At 42.5% G+C, this 27,944-nt stretch overlaps 1 protein-coding gene across 3 annotated transcripts in view; it reads right to left on the bottom strand.

The window, feature by feature from the left end:
• The window catches only part of TTF2 (transcription termination factor 2), a 53,604-nt gene that overhangs the window by 25,181 nt on the left and 479 nt on the right, over nucleotides 1-27,944 (bottom strand). For all 3 annotated transcript variants that reach the window (XR_009493796.1, XM_059884651.1, NM_001080735.1), the window contains 8 exons: nucleotides 26,185-26,271; nucleotides 11,993-12,059; nucleotides 9,638-10,639; nucleotides 9,209-9,323; nucleotides 8,472-8,654; nucleotides 6,624-6,751; nucleotides 4,047-4,128; nucleotides 1,470-1,580 (listed from right to left, as the gene is read on the bottom strand). Coding sequence is in view for 2 of the 3 variants with exons in the window: in XM_059884651.1 (XP_059740634.1) it covers nucleotides 1,470-1,580; nucleotides 4,047-4,128; nucleotides 6,624-6,751; nucleotides 8,472-8,654; nucleotides 9,209-9,323; nucleotides 9,638-10,639; nucleotides 11,993-12,059; nucleotides 26,185-26,271 (1,775 nt within the window). In the remaining variant the exon portion in view is untranslated. The remainder of the gene's footprint in view (nucleotides 1-1,469; nucleotides 1,581-4,046; nucleotides 4,129-6,623; nucleotides 6,752-8,471; nucleotides 8,655-9,208; nucleotides 9,324-9,637; nucleotides 10,640-11,992; nucleotides 12,060-26,184; nucleotides 26,272-27,944) is intronic.

The raw sequence follows: 27,944 nt of genomic DNA on the forward strand, positions 1-27,944 counted from the left end.
CATATAGCTTATACCTTGGAGATACTGCAAGCTGGGATCCAGACCACAGCAATAAAGTGAATATCACAATAAAGAGAGTCACACAAAACATTGCGGTTTCCCAGTGCATGTGAATATTTATGTTTACACTACAGTATAGTCTATTAAGTGTTCAATAGTATAATACTTTTTAGATACGGTTTAAAAAGATATATAGTTTAATTTAAAAATATATATTTATTGCTAGACAGTGCTAACATCATTTGTAATCTTTTTACTGATAGAGGGTTTGAAGTATTCCAACAATTACCAAAATGTGACATGGAGACATGAAGTGAGGAAATGCTGGTGCAACAACAGTGCCAAAACCACAGGGTTGACACAGACCCTCAACATGTAAAAACAAAACAAACACTATTTGTGAGGCACAATAAAATGAGGTATGCGTGAAGTAGAATAGAAACTGGAAAAAAATAATCTTTTAATTCAAAACAATTATTTGTTTCTTTTCCCCTATAAAAGTGGAAGAAAAAAAAAAAAGTGGAAGAAAGAGAGGCTAAAAAGGGAGAGGAGAGTGGCTAGTACATTTCTTCAGTTTAAAAAACCAAAAAACCTCAATGCACTTTCCCAGTGGCGAGAAGATAGAAGCTGGGTCATTTCCTAACTCTTCGTTGATTCATTAGAGGGCAGTATTATTACTCTTCTTTGAAAAGCAAACCTTAATTACATTCATACTGAAGAGTAAGTACCAAATCCTCTAGGATAAGCAAGCATGACTTCAGAACCAGATGGTGATGGCGTGTTTGTGCCCGTGCCCCTGTGCATCTGCAGTGCACACAGGCTGCTGCTCCACACAGGGACAGAGGACCCAGCTGCAACAGTGGTCAGTGGAGGCCCTGAGAGCAGACGGCCAGATCCTTTGACTATCTAACCAACTGAGAAATGTACTTGTGTACATGCAGTTTACATGTGGTGTCATCTCTATGTAATATACAGGACCTTTAAAGTACTTATACAGTTATTACATTTTAAAAGCAGAGATAGAAATAAGAAAAACTCTCTAGAATATGGAAATTTCTGGAATTTCAGAAACATGGAAAACTGTCTACTATGGTGGCTGAAGTCTGAATTTGTTACAGATCTTCCTTCAGAAAATAATATTTTAATTATTTGGGTCTACCCTGTAGTTATGTTCTCAACATTAACAAAAACAATCATTAGGTTTAAACTAACATTTTCAGACTTTGAGCTGCCACCATAAAACTGTTTCTAATCACAGGCCAAGCTAATCTTATATTTAAAGGAAAAAAATGATCACTTCTAGTTAGCATATTCAGTGTCAGAAATGATACTATAGGAAAGTAACAGTTTTCCAAAAAATTAAATATGACCAAAGGCATCCTTTCATGGCTGAAAAACTTCCACTCCCCACTGCCTTCCACCCACACGTGACTTAGGAAGCAGCAGGCAAGCAAGACACTTGGGAATACCATTTTTGGAAAGCCAAGTCAAAGCCGTGGTTTCGTCCTTTTCTTTGCTTTTCTTTTGGGTCAGAATGAGTGCAATCATTGTCAGGGTTTTTCCTAACCCCATATCATCCGCTGGAAAATGAAAACAAAAATAAGAGAGGTAATTACTTTGGGCAAGGAATCAGTTCAACTTCAAGAGATGCGGTCCGGGGTAGACACCAGCCTGGTCCCCCTGCTGTCAGCACCACTCCAGTCGCTGTGCTTTGCCTCCTCTAAGGAAGTCTTTGTCTTGTTAAAATGAACAGTAACCGTTGCCATTTTTTTTGCGATCTAGGTCACAGACATTTATTATGACCTCTGTAAAATTTAAAACTTATTATTTAGATCTTATTTGAGTCTCTGTGTTTTATTGTCACTTATCCAGTACATTCATTGGTATCTCTCTCAGTATGATGATGTTGCCTGTGTGTATGCTAGTCTCTCAGTCGTGTCCGACTCTTTGCGACCCCATTGACTGTAGCCCACCAGGTTCCGAAGTCCATAGAATTCTCCAGGCAAGAATACTGGAATGGGTTGTCATTCCCTTCTCCAGGGGATCTTCCTGACCCAGGGATCAAACTCAGGTCTCCTACATTGCAGGCAGATTCTTTACCATCTGAGCCACCAGGGAAAGTTCCAGATGTTACCTAGTTGCCTTATTTATTACCATGCAAAAGCAAAAAGGTCCCAGTAGATATATCCTACTACCCAATTTATTACTGCAATTCTGGAGTTAGAGTTAACTCAAGACAGTCCTCACCATCCCCTTAACTTGAATTCATCAGTGAAGCTCATAAATTAGCATTTCTTGGGTACCATCATCGTGCTAGTTGCTGAGCTTATCCAATTTACCATTTACACCCCATAAAGTGGTATTATCTTCTTTTTAACGGATTAAATATGCATTCTGACATAAGCAGAAGTAAAATGTCATAACATGGGCTCTGGTTCAAGTTCTGGCTCGGCCACTGTGCAGAAGAGTTACCACAGCAGCTGACTACTCTCCTCTGAAAGGCCAGCTTACAAGGCTGGCTCTCGGCTAGTACTTGGAACTCATTTCAGGAGGGGTGCCCCCCTTCCCAGACTGGGAAGAGTGGCTCACTGTACCTTAACTGCTTGGACCCACAGTACAGTTTATACTGAATGCCTGCTTTCCCTCTGGGAATCTAGAATTTCAGTACCTGCCAGCCTGAAGCCGCCTATGTGGGTTTTTATCCCGCAGTAAAAATCCTGGGTGCCAAGTCTCTAACAAGCTTCCGCGGTTGGCAACGTTTTACCTGTGTCTTCATACACTGCTGCTGGGAGATTAAGTACACAGAGTGACTCCACTGGGACAGGACTTGAACCCGGTTTCCCCTAGACTGTGCCCCATGTGCCTTTTTCCCTCGCTGATTTTGATTTATATCAAATCAAAATAACTAAATTATTATTCAGTTTATTTGATTGCAATAAATTACACCCATGAATATGACGCTGGGAAAGATTGACGGTGGGGGGCGACAGAGGATGAGATGGTTGGATGGCACCATCAACTCAATGGACATGAGTTTGGGCAAACTCTGGGAGATGGTGAGGAACAGGGAAGCCTGGAGAGCTGCAGTCCATGGAGGTCACAGAGAGTCGGACATGACTTAGCGACTGAACAACAACATATGACTATATGCTGTGCATTCTACAAATCATCCAACCAGGAGGTGAGCTTGGGGACCAAGACACAGCCACTTACTAGCCGTAGTGGACCTCTGTCACGTTTTCTGGAAGTTGAACACCTTGGAAATTTTTAGTGTGATGAGGCTCCAAACCAGAGCCTGGAAAACTTGCTTCCTGCCTCCTCTGTAGCTAAGGCACCAGCAGCAAGACCAGGCTCTACAGAGACTTACACTCACAGCAGACTTTGTTTCAGATGTCAGCAACTTCAGAAGATGAGGGTCCCCGTGAAGCCCTCTCAACAGGAAGGGCTGGAAACAGCAGTGTGTGGCCCTGGGGAGTGGTGCTTTCCTCTACTGCTCCGAGGCACGGAGCAGCCGTATCATTCTCACAGGACATTCCATTGGTAACTTGACTCTGGCCATTGCTCCTAGAAGTCTGGCCTCCAAGCTTGGCCCTGCACATTTTCCAAAGATTCCGTGGGCCACCAGAGAATAAACCCTCCCTCTGCTTCATCAGCCAGAGTCAAGTCTCTACTGCCTGCAACCAAGACCTGACTGATGCTATGGCAGTGTACTCTGGAGCACGTAACTTAATCTTCCTGATTGATGTTATAGCTGTGTACTCTGGAGTGTACAGCTTACGCTGCCTGACTGATGCTATGGCTGTGTACTCTGGAGCATACAGCTTAAGCTTCCTGACCGATCTTATGGCTGTGTACTTTGGAGCACACGGCTTAAAGTTTCCTGACTGATCCTATGGCTGTGTACTCCGGAGCATGTGGCTTAAGCTTCCCACACTACAGTTTCCTCATCTGTCAAACAGAGTGTTAGAGTAGCTACCCACAACAGTTGTTGAGAGGACTGAACAAAGCAATGTATCTGTGGGCTCTTATCCTAATGCGAGACTCACCCAAAATTCCTCCTCGTGGCTTCTGGCTTTCCCGCCATAGCAGCCAGGCTAATGCCTGCTTCTGGTGTGGCAGCAAAGAGATCTGACAAAGGTAATAACCGAAAGTTAGGTACCGATTTCTGATGAGAGGCTATGCTGGCGCCTGGCCACATGGACTCCCTCCTCCACTCGTTTATTTTCTGTAAGTGACCCTCCCAAACTTCTGGTTGTCAGATAAGCCGCTCCTTTCACCTTGAAGTCCTGGACTCCACTCTCTCACTGAGGGCCACATGTCCTGGCCTGCCCAGGACAGGTTTCATTCATGCCGACTGCCCAGACTGTCTATCAACGGCTGCCTCTGTTCCTCTCAAGTGACTGCTGCTTTGTCTGCTTCATCAGCCCAAGTCAAGATCTCTGAGTAATCACCCTACTTCCACCAGCCGTCCTGCTGGCTCTTCCTCGTTATCTCTGCAATGTGATTCTCCTCTCTGTGGGCAATGTCTCAGTCTACAGTGCTAGTCATAAACTGATGGCCCTTTAACTGGCGGCCTCCCTGCTAGTCTTCCCTTCATCCAGTTTATCTGGAATTCTGCGACATAAGTAACTTTCTTAAAATGTCCCTGTTCAAATTTCTACAGTGATTCCATAACATCTCTTAAGCTGTGCTATGCTTAGTCATGTCCAACTCTTTGCGACTCCATGGACTGTAGCCCGCCAGGCTCCACTATCCATGGGGATTCTTCAGGCAAGAATACTGGAGTGGGTTGTTATGCCCTCCTCCAGGGGACCATCCCAATCCAGGGATCAAACCCAGGTCTCCCACATTGCTGGCAGATTCTTTACCATCTGAGCCACCAGGGAAGCCCAAGAATACTGGAGTGGTTAGCCTATCCCTTCTTCAGGGGAATTTTCTGACCCAGGAATCAAACTGGGGTCTCCAGCACTGCAGGTGGATTCTTTACCAGCTGAGCTACTAGGGAAGCTCCCTCTTATGCTGCTGCTAAGTCGCTTCAGTCATGTCCGACTCTGTGCGACCCCAGAGACAGCAGCCCACCAGGCTTCCCCATCCCTAGGATTCTCCAGGCAAGAACACTGGAGTGGGTTGCCATTTCCTTCTCCAAGGCATGAAAGTGAAAAGTGAAAGTGAGGTCACTCAGTTGTGTCCGACTCTTCACGACCCCATGGACTGTAGCCTACCAGGCTCCTCTGCCCATGGGATTTTCCAGGCAAGAGTACTGGAGTGGGTTGCCATTGCCTTCTCCTCTCTTATGCTATCCTAGTCTAAATTCCTCCACCAATGCTAGGCTCCATAGCAAGAGACTCTTTGTGCTAAGTTACACCACCTGCTGCTCCGAGCTCAGGGGCTGCTGTTACCTGATCATCACTTATTAATATCAATATCTTATCTTCCCTCTGACCACCACTCCCTCTCACTGGAGTGTTTGGTTTCTACCCTATCTAAAGGCTTGCAGTTTCTTTAAGGCACAAATAATACTGCTGACCTAGAAAAACTTTTCCTTTGTTTCAAATGCCTTTGTACTTTGCATACACTTCACAGTATGTGACAATGCACATTTTCTGTCTTACAATGATTGTCTAATCATCTTACATTGACTGTACATGCATTTTCACTCCAACTAGTTCATTAAAAGCAGCAATTCCTCTGCATCCTTGTGGCGCCTACTGAAGCTCAATAAATGATAAATGCATCTGTTACTGCTACAGACATATAACATAATGATGTTAAAGAAAAAAAAAAGTGTTTTTTATTTTAACTGCTAAACAGAAAAAAAGAAAACACCATAAGGGAAACCACTTGAGTGTGATTTGTAGAAAAGATATGTCAGAATAGCTCTCTGGGACATCCCTGGTGACAAAGTGGAAAAGAACTCACTTGCCAACGCAGTGGACACAGTTTCCATCCCTGGTCCAGGAAGATTCCACGTGCCGTGGAGCAACTAACCCCAGCACCACAACTCCTGAAGCCCACACCCTGGAGCCCATTCTCCACGACAAAAGAAGCCACCTCAATGAGAAGCCTATGCACCTCAAGGAAGAGTAGCACACCCTTGCCGCATGCAACCAGAGAAAGCTCATGTGCAGCAACAAAGACCCAGAGCAACCAAAACAGCTGCTGCTGCTGCTGCTAAGTCGCTTCAGTCGTGTTCAACTCTGTGCGCCCCCATAGACGGCAGCCCACCAGGCTCCTCCATCCCTGGGATTCTCCCGGCAAGAACACTGGAGTGCGTTGCCATTTCCTTCTCCAGTGCATGAAAGTGAAAAGTGAAAGTGAAGTCGCTCAGTCGTCTCTGACTCTTAGTGACCCCATGGACTGCAGCCTACCAGGCTCCTCCATCCATGGGATTTTCCAGGCAAGAGTACTGGAGTGGGGTGCCATTGCCTTCTCCGAACCAAAACTAAAAACACATAAATAAAACTTTTAAATAGTACATTAAAAAAGAAACCAAAAAGGACTATTTAAAGAAAAACAACGAAGAATGGCACTCCGGTAGGCACTTTCCCAATGGTTGGGCCCCCTCCTCATGGGCGCTAGGGCATTATCCAGGATACTCTGGCCTGCGGGCCTTCCCAGCTCACCTTCAGCCCAGCTGGATCCTCTGCCATGGCGGTCTCCCCAGGACAAGACTCAAGAGATCGATGCAGCTCATCAATGGCTTCACTTGTGATCTTCCACACTGCGTGAAGGCCATTCTGGCTCACAGCGCCTGCACGCAAATCAAGGTTGTGAGTATTACGTCCTGACCAGAGCTGCAAAAAGGCAATTCCTTATTTGCCAGATGATGGATCTGTATGGGCTAAAAAGTCTTGCCTCCAGATTCTCCCAGCCACTCCGGCTCCTTTAGCCTCATTCTCTGTATGTCTTTTAAAGTTCACATTAACAAGTGCTCTAATAAAGTCTAATAAAGGACAAAGTAATAGAAAGTATAATTAAAATATAAGATAATCTACAATATTTTTTATTTTTTTTTCAGCTTTGAAGAGGTGGCAGAGAAAACAATACCATCAGGATTTTTGGAAAAAAAGACCCCTGGGGCTGGATTCCAAGAAGAAAAGCCAGCAATAGAAGAGACCAAACTACAAGTTGTCAAACTTCAGGCAGAGAGAGAGCCCCAAATATGCACATCCCAAGATGCCTGCTCTGCACCAGGAATACTTCAGTGCTGGAGACCACTCATTCTATTAATACACAGAGAACTTCTACTGAGGTTAGGTAATAAATACAAGCACCTTAGCTGGTTGCAAATTTAGGGATGAAGTACCCAAATAAGAGATTTCTAAATGAATAAAAATTAATTATCCAATTAAACGTGAAAATGTTTTTAAATGAAAATCTATTTTAATGGGATTCTTTCCTAAATATATTACATAACTTCTTACCTTAATAATCCACCTTAATTTCTCTAGGCAACTCCATCACCATGGTGATGACTGAATGATGCTGTCATGCAGCAGGTTTCTTCAGTCTGAAGCATAGCTTAAGCATGCCACTGGACTAAATATGTTTTCTTTTTTGTTTCAGTGGAAGTAGTTAATTCACAACACTGGGTTAGTTTTAAATGTACAGCAAAGTGACTCATTATATGTATTTTTTATATATATTCTTTTCCATGATAGGTTATTATAAGATATCCCAGTGCTATACAGTAGATTCTTGCTGCTTATCTATTTTACCTATATAAGTACATTTTCTCTGTGCCCTTTTAGAGGGATCCTTGTGTCACATGGCACCCTGTCTATCCCTACCCTCTTCTGACTACTGCTTTTCAATTTTTCTCCCCTCCCTCCGGTTTTCTTTTTTCTCTCCTTTCCTTTCCACATCCTGAGCAGTTCTCAGGAGAAAGCTGGCTTTTGCTTTTCTCATCGCTGTCAGCCCACCCAAGTTCCTGTGTCCTGGTCAGTAAAACATATGATCATATTACATAGCCGAGGCTCTCATGGGGATCTTTCTCCTGCAGCTGCTTCAGAATTCATTGCTGTCTGTAGAGTTCAGGATGGAAACGCTCATTTAAATAGGGTGGTGCTGCTCTCTGTGGGTTTATTGGTCATGGTCACATACTCCCCTACTCTGCCTCTGCGCACATGCACACACACACACAGGACTACAAACATATCCCCTGGTTTGCCTTCCTCCTCATGATGTGAGTTTGAGTTTTCACTCACAAACATTTAGTAGATGACTCCCACATGCCGGCCACCAAGCTGGTTGATTAAGGGCCATGAACAAGGTCAATGAACAGGGCAGACACAGTCTCTGCTCTCAAGAAGATCTAAATTACACTGTGCAAAAACTCAGCTGCGCACCACCAGCTTTATTACCCACCACAGAACGGCTTCTCCCTTCTCAGGGACACAGAGGCAGCTATGAGGCCGCACTTCACTTGTAGGTGTAGCTATTCCCCCCAGGGCCAGGCCCTCGGATCTCACCTCCACAGCACTGGCCAGACCCTCCGGCAGCTTCCTGGTGGGCAGCCTTCAGTCCTCGAGAACCCAGAGGCCAGAGATCCTGACCCTGCAGGGGTTTGGGAGGCACCAAGTGGGGAGGGTGAGTGGTCTCTTTGATGAAGTTACTCTGCTGAGGTTCTTGAGTGTTACTCTTCTCCTTAGTGTCTGCTCAAAACACAGGGAAGAACAGATTACACTTCAGGAAAGTGAAGGAATTCTATGAGCGAGGTGAGGTCAAGAGGGTGGGATCACCATGAGCAGGGGAAGGCTTCCTAGAGAGTGTAGAATTTAAACCGCTTCTTAAACAATGGGAAAAGACTTGAGTCCACAGGAAATAGGAGGAAATTTTTATCAATCACAGATGCAACTTAAAAGGAAGCTCTGAAACAGACAACGAAATGGGCAGGTGAATGCATCAGCCTATTCTTTTAATGTCAGGAAGTGGTCCTCACATTTTTTTTTTAATTTAAGTATTTACTGAACTTGTTCCATTGCTCCTCTTTTTAGGTTTTGGGTTTTTTGGGGGGTGTGGGGCCACGTGGCATCTGGGATCTCATCTCCCCTATCAGGGACTGAAGCTGCACCCCCTGCATTGGAAGGTGAAGTCCTAACCACCAAGCAGCGAAGGAAGTCCCCCAACCTCTTCTTCATCGAAAGGGCCCTTGAATATCTTGTGAAGTTCATGCAAACCCCGAGTTCAGGGGCAGAACCCCTTTTACCTTGCTCTGGGGAGAGGGCCAGGGCACTGAGCACTTCCTCCAGCTCCTGAATTTGCTTGAACAACTTCTGACCCTTGTCTGGAAGAGCCTGGATGTTCACCGATGCCAGTGTGCTCTGGAAAACAGATCCTATAAAATGGGTCACTCGCTCCTCTCGAGGTGTCAGAGGTAGTTTCAGATTAAAGCAGCCCAGAAAGCTAAAACTGTGACATTAGTCTTTTAGCCGTATGTGTGAAAACCAGAGCCTTTCTTCTTTCTAAACCCAGCTGATTTACCAATCCTGAACATATAAGCACAGCAAAAGGCAGAAACTAAACATCCACCTGTGAGACCTTCCTTACACTGATACATCTCACTTGCCCGTGGCGGACCCTACCTGCCCACAGAAGCGATGCTCCGACCTTATAGACACACACAGGTAGTAGTTACCTTCCTTTGTTGCAGTTGTGTTGTGAGGAACACACGTTGGGCTGCTGGGTCTGAAGGCTCTCCCTTCTTGGAAACACCCGGGGCTGAAGACACTTTTCTTTGCACACTCTGACCAGGGAGTTCAAGGTTCTTCTTCTCCTGTGTGTCTGGAGGCAAGTCAAAGAGTAAGGGGCTCCTTGGCTTAGATGAAACAAAAACAACGTCATCGTCCTCACTGTCACCACTGCTTGTGCCAGCGTCTCGCCCCTCTCCTGCGGGATGCCCCGTGGCCAGTGGTGCAGGCTGAGCAGCTGGTTCCTTTGGAGCAGGCATGTCCCGGGTCTCCGACTGAGCCTGAAAATGGCCCTGGAGCAGACTCTTTTGGAGGGTCTGTGTGCTTGGGTCATTCCCTGTCTTTGTTTCTCTAGCCTCCCAGCTCTTAGGGTGCTCCTTGTTGAGGTGCTCCTCTTTCAGGGGCTGGCTTATTGAGTGTTGACTGTGAACAATTGGAGGCAAAGGCTTAGTTTCCTCTTCTGTCGGAGGTTCTGATTCTTTCTGGACAGAATGACTCTCACTATCTGACTTCACCTGAAATGCAGATGGTTCTCTGAGCACATTTCCACGGACCTGTTTGGATTTCATCTCTAAAAGGTTTCTTTTGTGCATCCCCTCTATCTCCTTTGCTTCACACTGAAACTCTGTCTTCTCCCTTTGCTGCTTGTCTTGAATTGCAGATTGTTTTTTCTTTACTCCCAGGCCAGATGAGAGCTCCTTCTCCGTCCAGCACTTAGATTCTGGCTTCTGTTCCTTCTTTGGATCCAGGAGTGGATCTCCCTTTTCTCTTTGCTTCTTATCAGCTGTCTTTTCCTCATCTTCACCTTTGATGAACTGTTTCCAGACGGATGGTTCTTGATTCTTATCAAGTACCTTGAACGGGTTTCTCTGGTGGCTGGAAGGATAATGAGATGGCTCAGAGGCAAGCTGAGACTTACTGGCTCCAGAATGTTCTTTAGAATTAGGATCCTAAAAGACAAAGGAAATAATCTAATCTTAATATAAAATATGAATGCAACCTTCACACCTAGAAGGCCTTTCTTTAGAGGAAATGGAAACACAGTAAAAGCAGTCCACTTTTTCTAAATGTTCCTGGGATCATTTCTTGCTCTAGAAAGGACTGCCAAACTCGTTTCTATTTTTTAGTTTTTTTTATTTCTTAACAGTACTTAAGTATTCATTAAGTATTCATTTTTTAACAGTACTTTCAATGCTTGGTTCCTTCTCTGTCCGTGATCACTGCTTTTATAGGTCTCAAGGAAAAGCAGTGTCCAGGTCAAACTTTTAATAATAGCAATAGTCACAATGTGTATTTTTCATGAAAACGACTCTCTCAAGATGAACTTTTCCCCAAACCTAAACAGCTCTGATTTTGGCTTTAGGATGGTTTCACAGTGCAAATCTAGGGCCTTATGTCCAAGCTATCCCTCTACAAGTCTCAAGACCTCCCTCAGTCTAGTTCCTCATGTAGTAGACATCTGCAGGGTCTCTCCTAGTTCTTACATTCCAGAAGCTTATGAATTACACCCAGTTTATACAAACATCAACTAGATATCAGTCTATAAAAACATGTTGGGACCTCCCTGGTGGTCTGGTGGCTAAGCCTTCATGCTCCCAATGCAGGGGGTCTGGGTTCAATCTCTGGTCAGTGAACAGATCCCACATGTCATAACTAAAGATCCTATATGCTACAACTAAGATAAGAATAGCCAAATAAATAAATATTAAAAAAAAAATCCTGATGTTAGTCAACTAAATTTAAATTTTTTCCCTAAATAGGAGAATGCTAACTATAGAATGGGCTTCCCTGGTGGTTCAGATGGTAAAGAATCTGCCTGCAATGCAGGAGACCTGGGTTCAATCCCTGGGTGGGGAAGATCCCCTGGAGAAGGGAATGGATACCCACTCCAATATTCTTGCATGGAAAATTCCATGGACAGAGGAGCCTAGCAGGCTATATAGTACATGGGGTCGAGAAGAATCGGACACAACTGTGTGATTAACACTACTATTATTAACTATAGAATGGACAGATGTTTATGTATGACTGAGTCCCTTCGCTGTTCACCTACAACTACCACAACATTGTTTGTTAACTAGTCATATTCCAATATAAAATTAAAAGTAAAAAAAAAAAGATCCATAGTCCTTTGAATTAAGAGTCCCAACAGGGTCTACCTTGCTGAAAGAAGAGAACTGTCTTTCAGAGAAAGTACGATGAAGACCAATCAGTTTACAATGGACTTTAGGGTTTTTTCAGGTGATCCCACAGGTTAAACATCTTTACACAGTCAGATCTGAAAACAGGTGAATAATTCCTACCTGCCATGGGATATTTCCACACCACTGCTTCCCCTCAGCTTTACTTTTAACACATCGGAAGAACAACCTGATAAAGTATAAAACACAAATAATCAAGCTTGTGAAAATCCATTAAAATAAAAGATGAACTTGTTTTTAATTCAAGAAACCCTTTTATAATTATTTGATAACAGCTTTGAAAGGTGACTTGAAACCAATTACTCTTTTTTTTACTTTACAACATTGTATTGGTTTTGCCATACATCAACATGCATCCACCACGGGTGTACACATGTTACCCATCCTGAACCCCCCTCCCACCTCCCTCCCCATACCATCCCTCTGGGTCATCCCAGTGCACCAGCCCCAAGCGTCCTGTATCCTGCACTGAACCTGGACTGGCGATTTGTTTCTTATATGATATTATACATGTTTTAATGCAATTCTCCCAAATCATCCCCCCGCCTCTCCCACAGAGTCCAAAAGACTGTTCTATACATCAGTGTCTCTTTTGCTGTCTCGCATACAGGATTGTCGTTACCATCTTTCTAAATTCCATATATATGCGTTAGTATACTGTATTGGTGTTTTTCTTTCTGGCTTACTTCACTCTGTATAATAGGCTAAAGAGACACCTGTACCCCAGTGTTCATCGCAGCACTGTTTATAATAGCCAGGACATGGAAGCAACCTAGATGTCCATCAGCAGATGAATGGATAAGAAAGCTGTGGTACATATACATAATGGAGTATTACTCAGCCATTAAAAAGAATACATTCGAATCAGTTCTAATGAGGTGGATGAAACTGGAAACCAATTACTCTTACATGTACTACATTTAAAAATTCTTTACCACATAGGATATTTACAAGACCTGAGAAGTGAAAGAATACAGATGTCATAGTAACCAGAGGGTATTCATAAATTTATTCTTTTAACTCTACAGAATGACTGACATGGGAACACTGATCCACAAGGGCTGCTAAAATCAGAAAAAAGGAGATAACCAGACATTATGTGTCCCTAATGAGAAGCCACAATACTTCCTATAAAGTAAAAAAAAAAAAAAAAACACAAACAAAAAACCAAGCCAAATCAAAACAAAGATTTCCCAGGTCATCCAATGGTTAAGACTGTGCACTTCCTCTGCAGGGGGCCTGGGCTCCATCCCTGGTCTGGGAACTAAGACCCCACAAAACCTATAGTGGCATGGCCAAGAAAAGAAAACTAAGACAAAAACGAACCTGAATCTGGTCAAACCCCTGGATTCAATTAACAATTTACAGGAAATGCAAACAGATGAAAACATAAAACTAGACCAGGGGATGTAATCTGCAAACTCTTAACAGTGGGAAATGCTATAAGACAAACAACTTGATTTCTTCAACAAGTAAATCACAAGGGAGAAGAAAAAGACTGGTGGGACCTATTTAAAAGACTTAAAAAAATATATCAATTAACTGCGATCTGTAGACCTTATTAGAATCCTGACTTAAGCAAACAAGCAAAACTACCAAAAATAAACTATTTATAATATTTATGAATCTTCTGGAAATCTGTACTCCAACTGGTTAAGAAAACAAAATAACAGTCCGGATTTTTTACAGCTACACACTGAAATATTTACAGAAGAAATGACATTATGTGGAATCTGTCTCCAAACATGGAGGAGCTGGTGGGTAGGGTGCAAGGATATAGATGCAACAAGATTTGCCATGAGTATGCCTGCTGAAGCTCACCTGCAGTAGTTCTATCCTGTCTACTTTTGTATATGTTTCCAATCTTTCATTAAAAAAAAAAAAAGACTGACTACAGGCCTACATCCCAGGGCAAGGCAGTCCCTGCTCACACGAACACTACCTATATTCCAGCTATGCAAAAATGGCTGTGCTGTCCGAGCGCAAACTAAGCCACACACTCTCCATCCTACTGGACTTTGCACGTGTACCACTCTCCATCCAAAGAGTGTCCTCCTTATCCCTATTTGCCCAGCATTACCCCATCGCCAGCTGTCAGTCCCACAGGTCCCTCCACACTCAGTTCAAGACATACCACCTTTGCATGCTCTCTGCCCTGTTCACTGTACTGCTTCTGGATTTTTGTTGTATATAGTTGTATTATGCTTAAATCTGCCTGTCAGCAACTAGAATGTGATAACTCTCTCTTTATCCCTAAGCCTCACTGTTTGTACATAATAGTTAAGTATTGTTGAATTAAACAGAACCAACTGAATTCTTCCTTACCCCAAATAACTCCCCAAAAACATTTAATCAGTTATACAAGAGCCTTTGACATATGTATTCCATTTAACTGTTTAAATAGGTAAAATGCTCAACCAAAAAGCATAGAACGACAGTGAAAAGCACCTCCTCTCCATCTGTTCAGTTCACATCCCTCCCAAGTAACCATTTCTCTTAGTTTTTGGCTTGCCTTTCCAGAGATGGCTTTAATGAATATTCAGGTCAATGTATTTTCTTTATTTCTTCCTTATTTACTCAACTGGGTAGCATAGTATGCTGTGCTGTGCTTAGTCACTCAGTTGTATCCAACTCTTTGCGACCCCATGGGCTGTAGCCCCCCAGGCTCCTCTGTTCTTGGGGATTCTCCAGGCAAGAATACTGGAGTGGGTTGCCAAGCCCTCCTCCAGAGGATCTTCCCAACCCAGGGATAGAACCCAGGTCTCCCACATTGAGGGTGGATTCTTTACTGTTTGAGCCACCAGGGAAGCCCAAGAATACTTGAGTGGGTAGCCTATCTCTTCTCCAGGGGATCTTCCAGACCCAGGAATCAAACTGGAGTCTCCTGCACTGCAGGCAGATTCTTTACCAGTTGAGCTACCAGGGAAGCCCAGGTAGCATAGTATACATACTACTAAATATCTTGCTTGTTTTTTTTTAAATAAACTGAACAATATGTCTTGGAGATTTTTCTATAAAAACATATACATAAAGGACTTCCTTATGTGTACAAATTTTCTACAATTGCACAGTTTTTTACACAGCAGCAGTTTTCCATTATAAGGATGTTCCATTATTTATTTAACCAGACCCTTCTGGTTATTTCCAATCCTTTACTATTAAAAACAATATCACAATGAATAACCTTCTGCATATGTCATTTAACATGTGTTTTAATATATCCATTGGGAAACTCTCTATATTTCATGCTGTATATTAGAGCCTTCTCCGTTTTTCTTCATCAATTAGCTTCTAGATTTTATTTATTAGCTCACTTTTTTTTCTTTTCTACCTCATTAAGTTCAATTTTACCTGCATTAATTCCTTCTTTCTGTTTTCTTTCTGTTTAATTTGTTGTCCTTTTTCTAACTTCTTAAATTAGTACTGTGACACACAACATAAGGGCTTCACTGGTGGCTCAGCGGCAAAGAATTCGACTGCCAATGCAGGAGATGTGGGTTTGATCCCTGTGTTGGGAAGATTCCTTGAAGAAGGAAATGGCATCTCAATCCAGGATTCTTGCCTGAGAAATCCCAGGGAGAGAGGAGCCTGGGGGGCTACAATCCATGGTCGCAGAGTCGAATACAACTTAGTGACTAAATAACAAGTATAACACAAATCACAACAGTCTGAGTCCTAACTCAAAATGAATCCCGAGCAGATCACAAGCCCTCAATGCCATTACTTTACTTGGATGTAAAAGCAAAAATAACAAGCTCCAAATGGGCAAGTGTTTTATAAGAGTGAGAAAGAAGACATGGACTTTTCTAGTGGTGCAGATGATAAGAATCCACCTGCCAAGGCCGGGACACGGGTTTGATCGCTGGTCCGGAAGGTTCCACATGGCACAGAGCAATCAGGCCCGTGCACCACAACCACTGAGCCTGCATGCTCTAGGGCCCACAAGCCACGACCACTGAGCCTGCATCCTGCAACCACTGACATCTGTGCACCTCGATTCTATGCTCCACAACAGAAGAAGACCCCACACTGAGAAGCCCACACACAGCCTCAGAGAGCAGCCCCCACTCTCCACAGCTAGAGAAAGCCCATGCAGACAACAAAGGATCCAATGCAACCAAAAAAAACCAAATAAAATTATTTTTAAAAAAGAAGAAAGAACCAGCTCCTATCATACAAACTCATAATTTTCTCATTCAAGTTCACAATAAAAAACCTGTGTTGGTATCTTTAATTTGTTCTTACTGCAATAAGAAAATTTAGTTCTGAAAATTCCTGAAATGCCTTGATTGCAAAAAACTCAAAGGCTACTATTAGGGAGTACTGCTGCTGCTGCTGCTAAGTTGCTTCAGTTGTGTCCGACTCTGTGCAACCCCAGAGACGGCAGCCCACCAGGCTCCCCCATCCCTGGGATTCTCCAGGCAAGAACACTGGAGTGGGTTGCCATTTCCTTCTCCAAATACATAAAAGTGAAAAGTGAAAGGGAAGTCGCTCAGTCGTGTCCGACTCCTAGCGACCCCATGGACTGCAGCCTACCAGGCTCCTCTGCCTATGGGATTTTCCAGGCAAGAGTACTGAAGTGGGTTGCCATTGCCTTCTCCGATTAGGGAATACTACTACTTATGAAAACAAGTCAAGAACAAATTCTTGCTGTTGAAAGTGTATCAAGTACCTGAAACCTTAACTGAAAGAATATTTTATAAATAGCATGTATTTTAAAGCCCAAACTTCATAGACTTTCAGAGAAGGGCAAGATTTGGAGAAAGAGGGAAGTAAACAACACACAATGAGCATCAATTATGTGCTAGGCACGCTGCAAAAAATGTTTCTGCTTGCATTTTTATTAAAAACAATCTAGATGAGCGTCTCTGTTTTTAGGATAAAAGTTCGTCAAGTTTATTAAATTGTAAATCAATAGAGAAAGCGGTGGAAATACCTTGTCATAGAGAAAGCAAACACTGAGTCCACTATGAAGAAGAGCATAATTTCTACAGTATATTCACTAATTATTTTCCAAGGCATAGGTTATGAACAAGAAAAATGAAGAAACCAGACAGGTGTCATTCAAGGCCAAGTTCAAGTCTCAATTCCTCCACTTTCTCAGTAAGCTTCATCAGCCTTAATCTCTTACTGTTGGTTTTACAGTCAGAGAAACATCTGGCATTCGGACACATACAATTTAGCACTCTAACATGCAGATCAGACTGCTCACCAACCTTCCCGTGTCTAACTCTTAGCCCAATCGTGTCTTAGGGCCCTTAGAAATACAGATTCACTTCTCCACATGGAGCAATGGAAAAACATAAAGCTGGATTTCTACCTCACCTTTTACACAAAAATTCAAGATGGAACAAAAATGTATAGAATAAAACTGTAAATGTTCTAGGGGAAAAAAAAACGGAGATGAATATTTTGGCAATCCTAAAGTAAAAAGGGAATGACAAAATCCTGTGGCTGAGAGATAAAGGATTTAGTAATTTGACTACACGGAAGTATTAAATGTCCATACAGTAAAAATACCATAGGCAAAATTGCAAGAGCAAAGGCAACCTGGGGAAAGAACCGCTGTACACATTATAAAGGGTTAATATCCCCTCCAAGGGCTTCCCAGGTGTCCCAGTGAGCCTGCCAAGGCAGGAGATGCTGGTTCAATCCCTGGGTCAGGAAGATCCCCTGGAGAAGGAAAGGGCAACCCACTCCAGTATTCTTGCCTGGAAAATCCCACGGACAGAAGAGTGGGGCGGGGCTACAGCCCCTGGGGCCACAAACAGTCGGACACAACTGAGTGAGTGAGCACACACACATAATAACGTTTCCGTACAAGGATCGCTTCTGTGGTACAGCCAGTGCATGATACTCCACAGTACCTAGTCACAGCACTGGCTTTGTTGAGTGGGATTCTTTATGGGTTGCTGGAGCCCGAGGTCCTTCTGCATGTGTCTGCCTCAAGTCCCAGTGTCTCTCTGTCATCAGCCTAGCTAATAATCATTGGGTTAGATAATCTGCAGCCCAATTTTACCCAGTAATCAACCGACCACAAAAGGGGTGTCCTAGGTGTGTGCAGATTCATATGCTATTAAAAATGAAGCATTTTGGGGACCTCTCTGGTGGTAGAGTGGGTAGGAATCTGCCTACCAATGCAGGGGTCGTGGGTTCCATCCCTGGTCTGGGAAAACCCCACATGCCTTGAAGCAACCAAGCAGGTGAGCCCCAACTACTGAGCCTATTTGCTACAACTACTGAAGCCCGCTTGCCTAGAGCCTTTGCTCGACAACGTGAGAAGTCATTGCAATGAGAAGCCTGGACACTGCAACGAAGAGTAGCCCCTGCTCTCCACAACTAGAGAAAGCCCCTGCACAGCAATGAAGACCCAGTGAAGCCAAAAAAAAAAAAAAAAACCCTCTTAAAAAAAAGCAAAAACATAAAAGTATTTTGAACATCCCAGTACAACCAGTTATTTAAAGAACTAAAACCTGTTTTACCAATCTATAGACGAAGAATATTACCATCTGTTTGGATCCTTGAGAATAAAAAAAAGAGAGAGTGAAGAGAGGAGAGAACAGGAACTCAGGAGCTTGACGACCATATCCAACATCTGTATATCAACATGTGCCACATCATTCATGTCAAGGCAGGAGCTCTTCTCTCTGGTTTTACTGAGCAACAATTATAGTTTTCTTTAATGCCCAACAACAGGGTCATGGCTGAAGGGCCGGTCAAATGCTGATGAGTGGTACCATCTGGTGTTTAGTAAGAGAACTACACAAAAAAGTAGTTTCATGCCAAGGTAGGAAAAATGGGCACCTTAGTGCTACTTTCGTTTACACCTCCCCTCCACTAACCTGCTACACCTGTCTTCTAGCTAGGTTAACCATTAAATGTAACAGTACTAATTCAAGGATATAAAGTCCTTTAAGTTCTTGAAAAGAAAACCCAATTCTGGGGAAGAAAAGCTTGTGCTACCTGATTTCTTTCTCCAGAGTGCAGGGATTCTGGCTAAATGCTTTACTGTCTACTAAGGAAGTCACCATCCATAGATACATTACCTATTTCTTTTTTAAATTTTCAGCCTATACCACCTATCAGGGTATACCTATTGGATTTTTTGCTGTTCGTTTTTTGTTTTTTTACTTTGTTGTTAATTTGTTGTGTGCTGTAGAACTGTTTTTTATTTGTGCTAAAACAATCTTTTGAAAGCTCTAGAAAGTACCTCTTAATAAGTGTTCTAGACTTGAGCTAAAAGAAATGCATTCAAGCATTCTTTTTCTATTTTTAATATAATGAGCACCTCAGCCTCGTCTACCTTGTGTGAAGAGTGATAGAGACAAGTTTTCAAGATTCTATCCTCAGCCTAGACCTCTCTTTGGAGCTGCCCACTCACTTTTCCAGCCTGCTTCATGTGTACATAAGACACAATGAGTCCAAAGCTGTATGTGTCAGCCATCCTCTACTGACGTCAACTTTCCTTCCTTGTTTTGCAGCTGAAACTCCAGTACTTTGGCCACCTCATGCGAAGAGTTGACTCATTGGAAAAGACTCTGATGCTGGGAGGGATTGGGGGCAGGAGGAGAAGGGGAGGAAAGAGGATGAGATGGCTGGATGGCATCACTGACTCAATGGACGTGAGTCTGAGTGAACTCTGGGAGTTGGTGATGGACAGAGAGACCTGGCATGCTGCGATTCATGGGGTCACAAAGAGTCGGACATGACTGAGCGACTGAACTGAACTGAAACTCATCCAACCAGGAAACCATTTCCTGAGCACTGACCATGTGCTAAACACCAAACGAAGTGATCACAGACATGACTGCACTGACCCTCACAGCCCAGGGAATCCAGTGCTACCATGACCGCTATCCCAGCTGAGTAAATGGAGGAAAGAACATGCTTAACCACCGGGAAACATGTTGTATCAATTCTCTTTCAGCAAGTGTTCTCCAGTCTGTGTGTGTGTGTTAGTCGCTGAGTCGTGTCTGACTCCTCTCCACCCCATGGACTGTGGCCTGCCAGACTCTTTTGTCCATGGAATTCTCCAGGCAAGAATACTGGAATGGGTAGCCATTCCTTTCTCCAGGAGATCTTCCTAATCCAGGGATCAAACCCAGGTCTCCTGCACTGTAAGCAGATTCTTTACTGTCTGATCCACTGGCCTAAGCACACCCAACTCTACTGCCAGGGCTTCAATCCAAGTTCATCTTTCACTTAGAGAAAGTGGGTGTGCCTGGAGTTGGTCAGATCTAGGCTCAAATCCCAGGGGCTTCCCTGGTGGCTCTGTGGCAAAGAATCTGCCTGCCAATGCAGGAGACGTAGGTTCAATCCCTGGGTTGGGAAGGTCCCCTAGAGAAGGAACTAGAAACCCACTCCAGTGTTCTTGCCTGGGAATTCCCATAGACAGGGAAGGCTGGTGGGCTACATTCCATGGGGTCACAAAACAATCAGACACAACTTAGCACCTAAATAGCAACAACTGCTACTGCTAAGTCACTTCAGTCGTGTCCGACTCTGTGCGACCCCATAGACAGTAGCCCACCAGGCTCCCCTGTCCCTGGGATTCTCCAGGCAAGAACACCGGAGTGGGTTGCCATTTCCTTCTCCAGTGCATGAAAGTGAAAAGTGAAAGTGAAGTCGCTCAGTCGTGTCCGACTCTTAGCGACCCCATGGACTGCAGCCTACCAGGCTCCTCCATCCATGGGATTTTCCAGGCAAGAGTACTGGAGTGGGGTGCCATTGCCTTCTCCAATAACAACAACAAGGCTCAAATCCCAGCCATGCCACATTATAATGCTGGGACCTCAAATTCCTTTTCTGACCTCTCTAAATGTTTCCTCATCTGTCTATAAAACAGGGATACTGAAACCTATCATAGTAGATTCTATGAAGAGGTCATGAACATGCCATGTAGTAGACACTCTATAGCCCCAAGTAGTTCAGTGGGCTCCTTGCCTCCACTGCCATCACTTCCTAATCTAACTTCCATAGTTCTTCTTTTGATGCAAATTGAATAAAAAATTCTTTAGCGTCTTCCTACCACATAGAACAGTATTTCTGTATGATCCAGGGCCCCCAGTAGTATGTAAAGGAGATTGTTTTAAATTCAGGCACTAAAGGCTTACTGGCTCCACTGTACTAGCAGGAAACAACAGAAAAGTGAAATTTTTAAAAATTCCACTTATAAAGACCTCTCTGGTGGCGCAGTGGATAAGAATCCGCCTGCCAATGCAGGGGACACAGTTTGGATCCCTGGTTCAGGAAGATCGCATATGTGCGGAGCAACTAAGCTGGTGAGCCCCAACTACTGGGCCAGTGCTCTAGAGCCCACAAGCTGCAACTACTTAGCCCGCATGCTACAAGTGCTGAAGCCTGAGAGCCTAGAGCCTGTGCTCTGCAACAAGTGAAGCCGCAGCAATGAGAAGCCCGCACACTGCAACCAAGAGTGGCCCTCACTCACCAAAACCAGAGAAAGCCTGTGCAAAGCAACAAAGACCCAGCACAGCCAAAAATAAGTAAATAAATGATTTTTTTTAAAATTCCATTCATAATAAGAGTGTCACGCATTGCTGAAGCCTGGCTTGGAGAATTTTGAGCATTACTTTACTAGCATGTGAGATGAGTGCAATTGTGCGGTAGTTTGAGCATTCTTTGGCATTGCCTTTCTTTGGGATTGGAATGAAACCTGACCTTTTCCAGTCCTGTGGCCACTGCTGAGTTTTCCAAATTTGCTGGCATATTGAGTGTAGCACTTTCACAGCATCATCTTTCAGGATTTGGAATAGCTCAACTGGAATTCCAACACCTCCACTAGCTTTGTTCATAGTGATGCTTTCTAAGGCCCACTTGACTTCACATTCCAGGATGTCTGGCTCTAGGTGAGTGATCACACCATCGTGATTATCTGGGTCGTGAAGATCTTTTTTGTACAGTTCTTCTGTGTATTCCTGCCACCTCTTCTTAATATCTTCTGCTTCTGTTATGTCCATACCATTTCTGTCCTTTATTGAGCCCATCTTTGCATGAAATGTTCCCTTGGTATCTCTAATTTTCTTGAAGAGACCTCTAGTCTTTCCCATTCTGTTGTTTTCCTCTATTTCTTTGCATTGATCGCCGAGGAAGGCTTTCTTATCTCTTCTTACTATTCTTTGGAACTCTGCATTCAGATGCTTATATCTTTCCTTTTCTCCTTTGCTTTTCGCTTCTCTTCTTTTCACAGATATTTGTAAGGCCTCCTCAGACAGCCATTTTGCTTTTTTGCATTTCTTTTCCATGGGGATGGTTTTAATCCCTGTCTCCTGTACAATGTCACGAACCTCCACCCATAGTTCATCAGGCACTCTATCTATCAGATCTAGTCCCTTAAATCTATTTCTCACTTCCACTGTATAATCATAAGGGATGAGGATATTCAAGCTGGTTTTAGAAAAGGCAGAGGAATCAGAGATCAAATTGCCAACATCCGCTGGATCATCGAGAAAGCAAGAGAGTTCCAGAAAAACATCTATGTCTGCTTTATTGACTATGCCAAAGCCTTTGACTGTGTGGATCACAATAAAATGTGGAAGATTCTGAAAGAGATGGGAATACCAGACCACCTGACCTGCCTCTTGAGAAACCTATATGCAGGTCAGGAAGCAACAGTTAGAACTGGACATGGAACAACAGACTGGTTCCAAATAGGAAAAGGAGTACGTCAAGGCTGTATATTGTCACCCTGCTTATTTAACTTATATGCAGAGTACATCATGAGAAATGCTGGGCTGGAAGAAGCACAAGCTGGAATCAAGATTGCCGGGAGAAATATCAATCACCTCAGATATGCAGATGACACCACCCTTATGGCAGAAAGTGAAGAGGAACTCAAAAGCCTCTTGATGAAAGTGAAAGTGGAGAGTGAAAAAGTTGGCTTAAAGCTCAACATTCAGAAGACAAAGATCATGGCATCTGGTCCCATCACTTCATGGGAAACAGATGGGGAAACAGTGTAAACAGTGTCAGACTTTATTTTGGGGGGCTCCAAAATCACTGCAGATGGTGACTGCAGCCACGAAATTAAAAGACGCTTACTCCTTGGAAGAAAAGTTATGACCAACCTAGATAGCATATTCAAAAGCAGAGACATTACTTTGCCAACAAAGGTCTGTCTAGTCAAGGCTATGGTTTTTCCTGTGGTCATGTATGGATGTGAGAGTTGGACTGTGAAGAAGGCTGAGCGCCGAAGAATTGATGCTTTGGAACTGTGGTGTTGGAGAAGACTCTTGAGAGTCCCTTGGACTGAAAGGAGATCCAACCAGTCCATTCTAAAGGAGATCAGCTCTGGGATTTCTTTGGAAGGAATGATGCTAAAGCTGAAACTCTAGTACTTTGGCCACCTCATGTGGAGAGTTGACTTATTGGAAAAGACTGATGCTGGGAGGGATTGGGGGCAGGAGGAGAAGGGGACGACAGAGGATGAGATGGCTGAATGGCATCACTGACTCGATGGACGTGAGTCTGAGTGAACTCCGGGAGTTGGTGATGGACAGGGAGGCCTGGCGTGCTGTGATTCATGGGGTCGCAAAGAGTCGGACATGACTGAGCAACTGAACTGAACTGAATAAGAGTGTCAAGAAACATAAACACTGAGGACTAAATTTCACCAAAAGGGTATATAGCACTCTATAATCAGAACTATTCCACAATGCTAAAAGAAATTTTAAATGTCATAAATAAATATACCATGTTAATGGACTGGAAGATCAAGATTAATATCAGTTCTCCCTACACTGATCTATACAGATTCAACAGAATCCCAACGGAGTTTTCCGAGGAAACTGTAAAAGATGATTCTACATTTTATATGGAAATGTAAAGGACCCAGAATAGCAAATCTTGAAGAGGAAAGTTGGAAGACTGACAGGATCTTATCTGATCATGTCAGGATAGGCGAAAAGATCAATGGAAGAGATTAGCAAGTCCAGAAACAGATCCACACATGGTGGTCAATCAATTTTTCACAAAGTTGCCAAGTGTTTCCATGGGAAACATTCAAAAAATGGTGCTGAAACAATTGGATAGTATTCATTCAATACCACATGAAGAAATAAATGACCTTCTATCTCATAAGGTATGTCAAATTAATCTGAGGTAGGGCACAGAGAGATAGTGAAAGACAGAAAAGCCTGGTGTGCTGCAGTCCATGGGCTTGCAGAGCTGGACAAGACTGAGCAACTGAACAACAACAAAAGGCGTAGACTAAACAAAAAAGTCATCAAAAAAAATAAAGAAAACAACTATAAAACTTCTGAAAGAAACCACTGAAGAACTTTATGATCTTGAGATAGGCAAAGATTTCCCACAGAAGACAAAAAGCACAAATCATAAAAAAATGATAGGTTGGATTTCATAAAGTGAAAAGTTTCTACTCTTCAAAAGACAGTCAAGAAAACCAAAGCCACAGACTGGGAGAAAATATACACAATATATATATCTGCCAAAGGACCTGTGCAGAGAATACATAAGGCACTCTTCCAACTCAGTAACAAACAACAATACAATTTTAAAGATAGAGAAAATCCCCCAAAGTTACACTGTATGATTCCATGTATGTAACATTTTGAAATGACAACATTTTAGAGCTAGAGATCAGGTTCATGGCTGCCAGGAGTGTACAGAGGGAAATAAGAGGAAGGTGGGTATAGTTACAACAGGGCAACAAGAAGGATCCTCTGGTAAAAGAACTGCTCAATATCTTGACTGTTGTTGTAAATACACAAAAGGTGGCTCAGTTGGTAAAGAATCTGCCTGCAATGCAGGAGATCTAGGTTCAATCCCTGGGTTGGGAAGATCCCTAGAGAAGGGAATGGCAACCCACTCCAGTGTTCTTGCCTGGAGAATCCCACAGACAGAGGAACTTGGCAGGTTACAGTCCATGAGGTCACAAAGTGTCAGAGATGATGCGGCAACTAAGCATGCATGCATGCACACATGATAAAGTTGCAGAGAACTAAATGCATAAATGTGTACCTACTGTTAGGCAGAGTCTGCAGAGGATCTCCTTGTACTATTTCCTGAACTGCCTGTGAATCTATAATTACCTCAATAAAAATTTCAATTAAAAACGAGCAAAATTTTAAACAGACACTTCATCAAAGATACACAGAAATAGCAAAAAACTACATGAAACAAAATGGCTTTCATAAATGGTATTTAAAATGGTATTCTGGGCAATAATGAAGACTGAATTACTGATAGATACAACTACATGGACAAATCTCTATAGACACTGTTACATAAAAGAAGCCAGATACAAAAGAATACGTGCAGTATGAATTGAAACAGTGATCAGCTATGATGGGTGGGGGGATTATCTAGATGGGATCCAATGGCACTTAATGGGGTAATGGAAATAAATATTCTATATTTTGACTGGGATCTTGGTTTTAAGGATGGGTATATACCTTTCTTAAAACTCAATCAGAAAACAAACAAAACTCAACTAGTTGAACACTTAAGAACTGTGCATCTTATTGCATGCATAACTCAGTAAAGGAATATAGTAGTACAGGCAGTTTTCAGTTATATAAAATTGTGAGGATGGTACTTGAGTGCCTATATTTGGGTGGGGGGGGGATCAATCTAGAATATATAAATTTCAAACTGTCATATAAAGACCATTACATATAAATGTCATATAAAGACCACTACATATGGCCCCTGACTTCCTGGCCAGTCTTATCTTCTGAATTCTCCACTTAAATATATGCTAAATGACCACTGAACAGAGTTTCCCTGATGGCTCAGTGGTAAAGAATCGGCCTGCCAATGTCAGGGACGTGGGTTTGATCCCTGGGTGGAGAAGATCCGCTAGAGAAGGAAATAGCAACCCACTCCAGTATTCTTGCCTGGGAAATCCCATGGACAGAGGAGCCTGGTGGGCTACAGTCCATGGGGTCGCAAAGAGTCGGACACAACTGAGCAACTAACTTTCACTTTCGTTCTACTACCAGAATGAGAAAGTTGACAAGCAAGTGCAAATTAATGACTGTTGGTGAGCTGATGTTATTTGCTACATGAAAGCTGGAGAGGGAGGGAGGTGAAGCAGTTTATCCAGAAATTAACCAGAGGTCAGGCTTCTCACATCAACAAGTAGCTCAGAAGTTAGGAAGTGCCAGTCCAGAAGATATTCAATACATACAGAAACACCATTTGTTTTTTACTGACTTTTAAAGACTAGTCAATCCTAGGAAAACACCTGACCATAACCCTTCCAGGCAAAGGAAAACAAAAACAAATACAGTTAGCTGTTCCTTTTGGACACTTACCTGTATTCTTTCTTGCCCTGTGATAGAGACAGACCCTGAAGCTCTACCACAAAGTCCTCATGCAATAAACAGTGAGAAACAGGAATGCTAGAAGAAAAATTAAAAAATGGAAATTTGTGTTTTAGGAGGCAAAGAATAGAGGTCAATATCCTAAAATGAAATCTAAAATATATTTTAAACATAAGGGCCCATGTATAATCTCTACTGGGTTTGTAAATCCCACATACTTTCTTGTCCATGTGCATTCCTCTGGGGAAAGGGCCCATCTTTTCATCTTTTCTCATGCCCCCAAAGAAAGTATGACAATAAACATACCTATCTTTTTCCTAAGGACTCAAGTTTAAAATGATATTGTGCTATGTACCACTATCCTGTAAATTTTTCCCAGGTTCTCCTACCATCCTTCTCCCTCTAATAACCTGCTGGCTGTCACTATCAACATGAGGACTCTGGCAACACATTCTACTAATTACACTTCATGCTTGATTGGCCTAAGTTTAACTCCTCCTTTCCAACTTCTTAATAGGAAAGAAATAATGTATAATATTTGAGAGTGAAAATCTAAAGTACTCTCATATGACCTGTGGTATTTTCCTTCTTTTTGCTTATAATCTGGTTATCAGACATATTCTAAATGGGTCAAATTATCAAATAACCATCTTTGAGTCAAATATTATTATACTAGTTTGTATAGCAATATGTTCTCATAAATGTTACTTTACATAAGGGCATTTTCCTTTTCATTTAAAACCAAATCTTATGCTTCCATTAATATTTAATTTCTACAAATCTGAATGTGCTTTCATGTCTCATGCAACTTGAGCTAGGTATTGAACCTAAGAAGCTCCATATACATATTAGAAACTAAACAGTAAACCCTGACATAATGATGTTTATAGCTTGAGTAATCTGGTCCCTTCTATCTTAAGATTTAACACTAATTTAAATAAAGTCATTTTGTATTTAATTTAAATGGATCCCAGTAATTTCTTTCAAATGAAAAAACAACTTATTAGAAGACTAAGAAAATACTTCCTCTAAAAAATTTATTTTCTAAATCTGAAAAAAGGTAAAAATCTTCCACTTAAGTTTCAAAGTGTAACAAAAACACAAATCATCTAAATCATTTGGGGAAAACATGAGAAGCTAATATATGTATTGAAAAAAAATACTTTATTGATATCCTTAGTGTCTTACACATGTAGAAAATGCCTTTTCTAAACCAAGTTCAGTAGAAAGCAGGAAAAAATGCATAATTTTGTGATAGTCTAAAATTTCACATAGAAACTGTGGATACCAGGTACTATGAAATACTAACAACACTTATGAGAACAGTATTTTCTCACTTCAAAGAAGATGCTTATTATTTCTCGGTCGCAGCTTTTAATTTTGTAAAAACTAGAGTGCTGAATCAGATTACTTATGTCTTTTCAGCTTTAATCCCTAATTTGTTTTTTTCGAGTATCAAACTCACCACTTAAATGGAAAGAATCCTGTTTTTAAAGGGTCCCGTTAATCTGACTACCAGGGTGTTTTAACCTCAAACATTTGGCAACCAATTCGGCCTAAGACTAGTGTAAAGCTGGAGCCAATTATTTTCTGCCATGTCTGCACGTTCTCAATTATAAACGGGATGGGAGTAATGTCCCAACAGGTCAAGGCCAGGCCAGTGAACCCAGAACTGAAAAAAGGTCCAGAAGGATCCAGATGTAGCCAATCCTCCAGATTACAAGTGACAGCCCTGGAGGCCCAGAGAGGGA

This window comes from Bos taurus, chromosome 3, assembly GCF_002263795.3.
Source record: "Bos taurus isolate L1 Dominette 01449 registration number 42190680 breed Hereford chromosome 3, ARS-UCD2.0, whole genome shotgun sequence".
Taxonomy (NCBI): Eukaryota; Metazoa; Chordata; class Mammalia; order Artiodactyla; family Bovidae; genus Bos; species Bos taurus.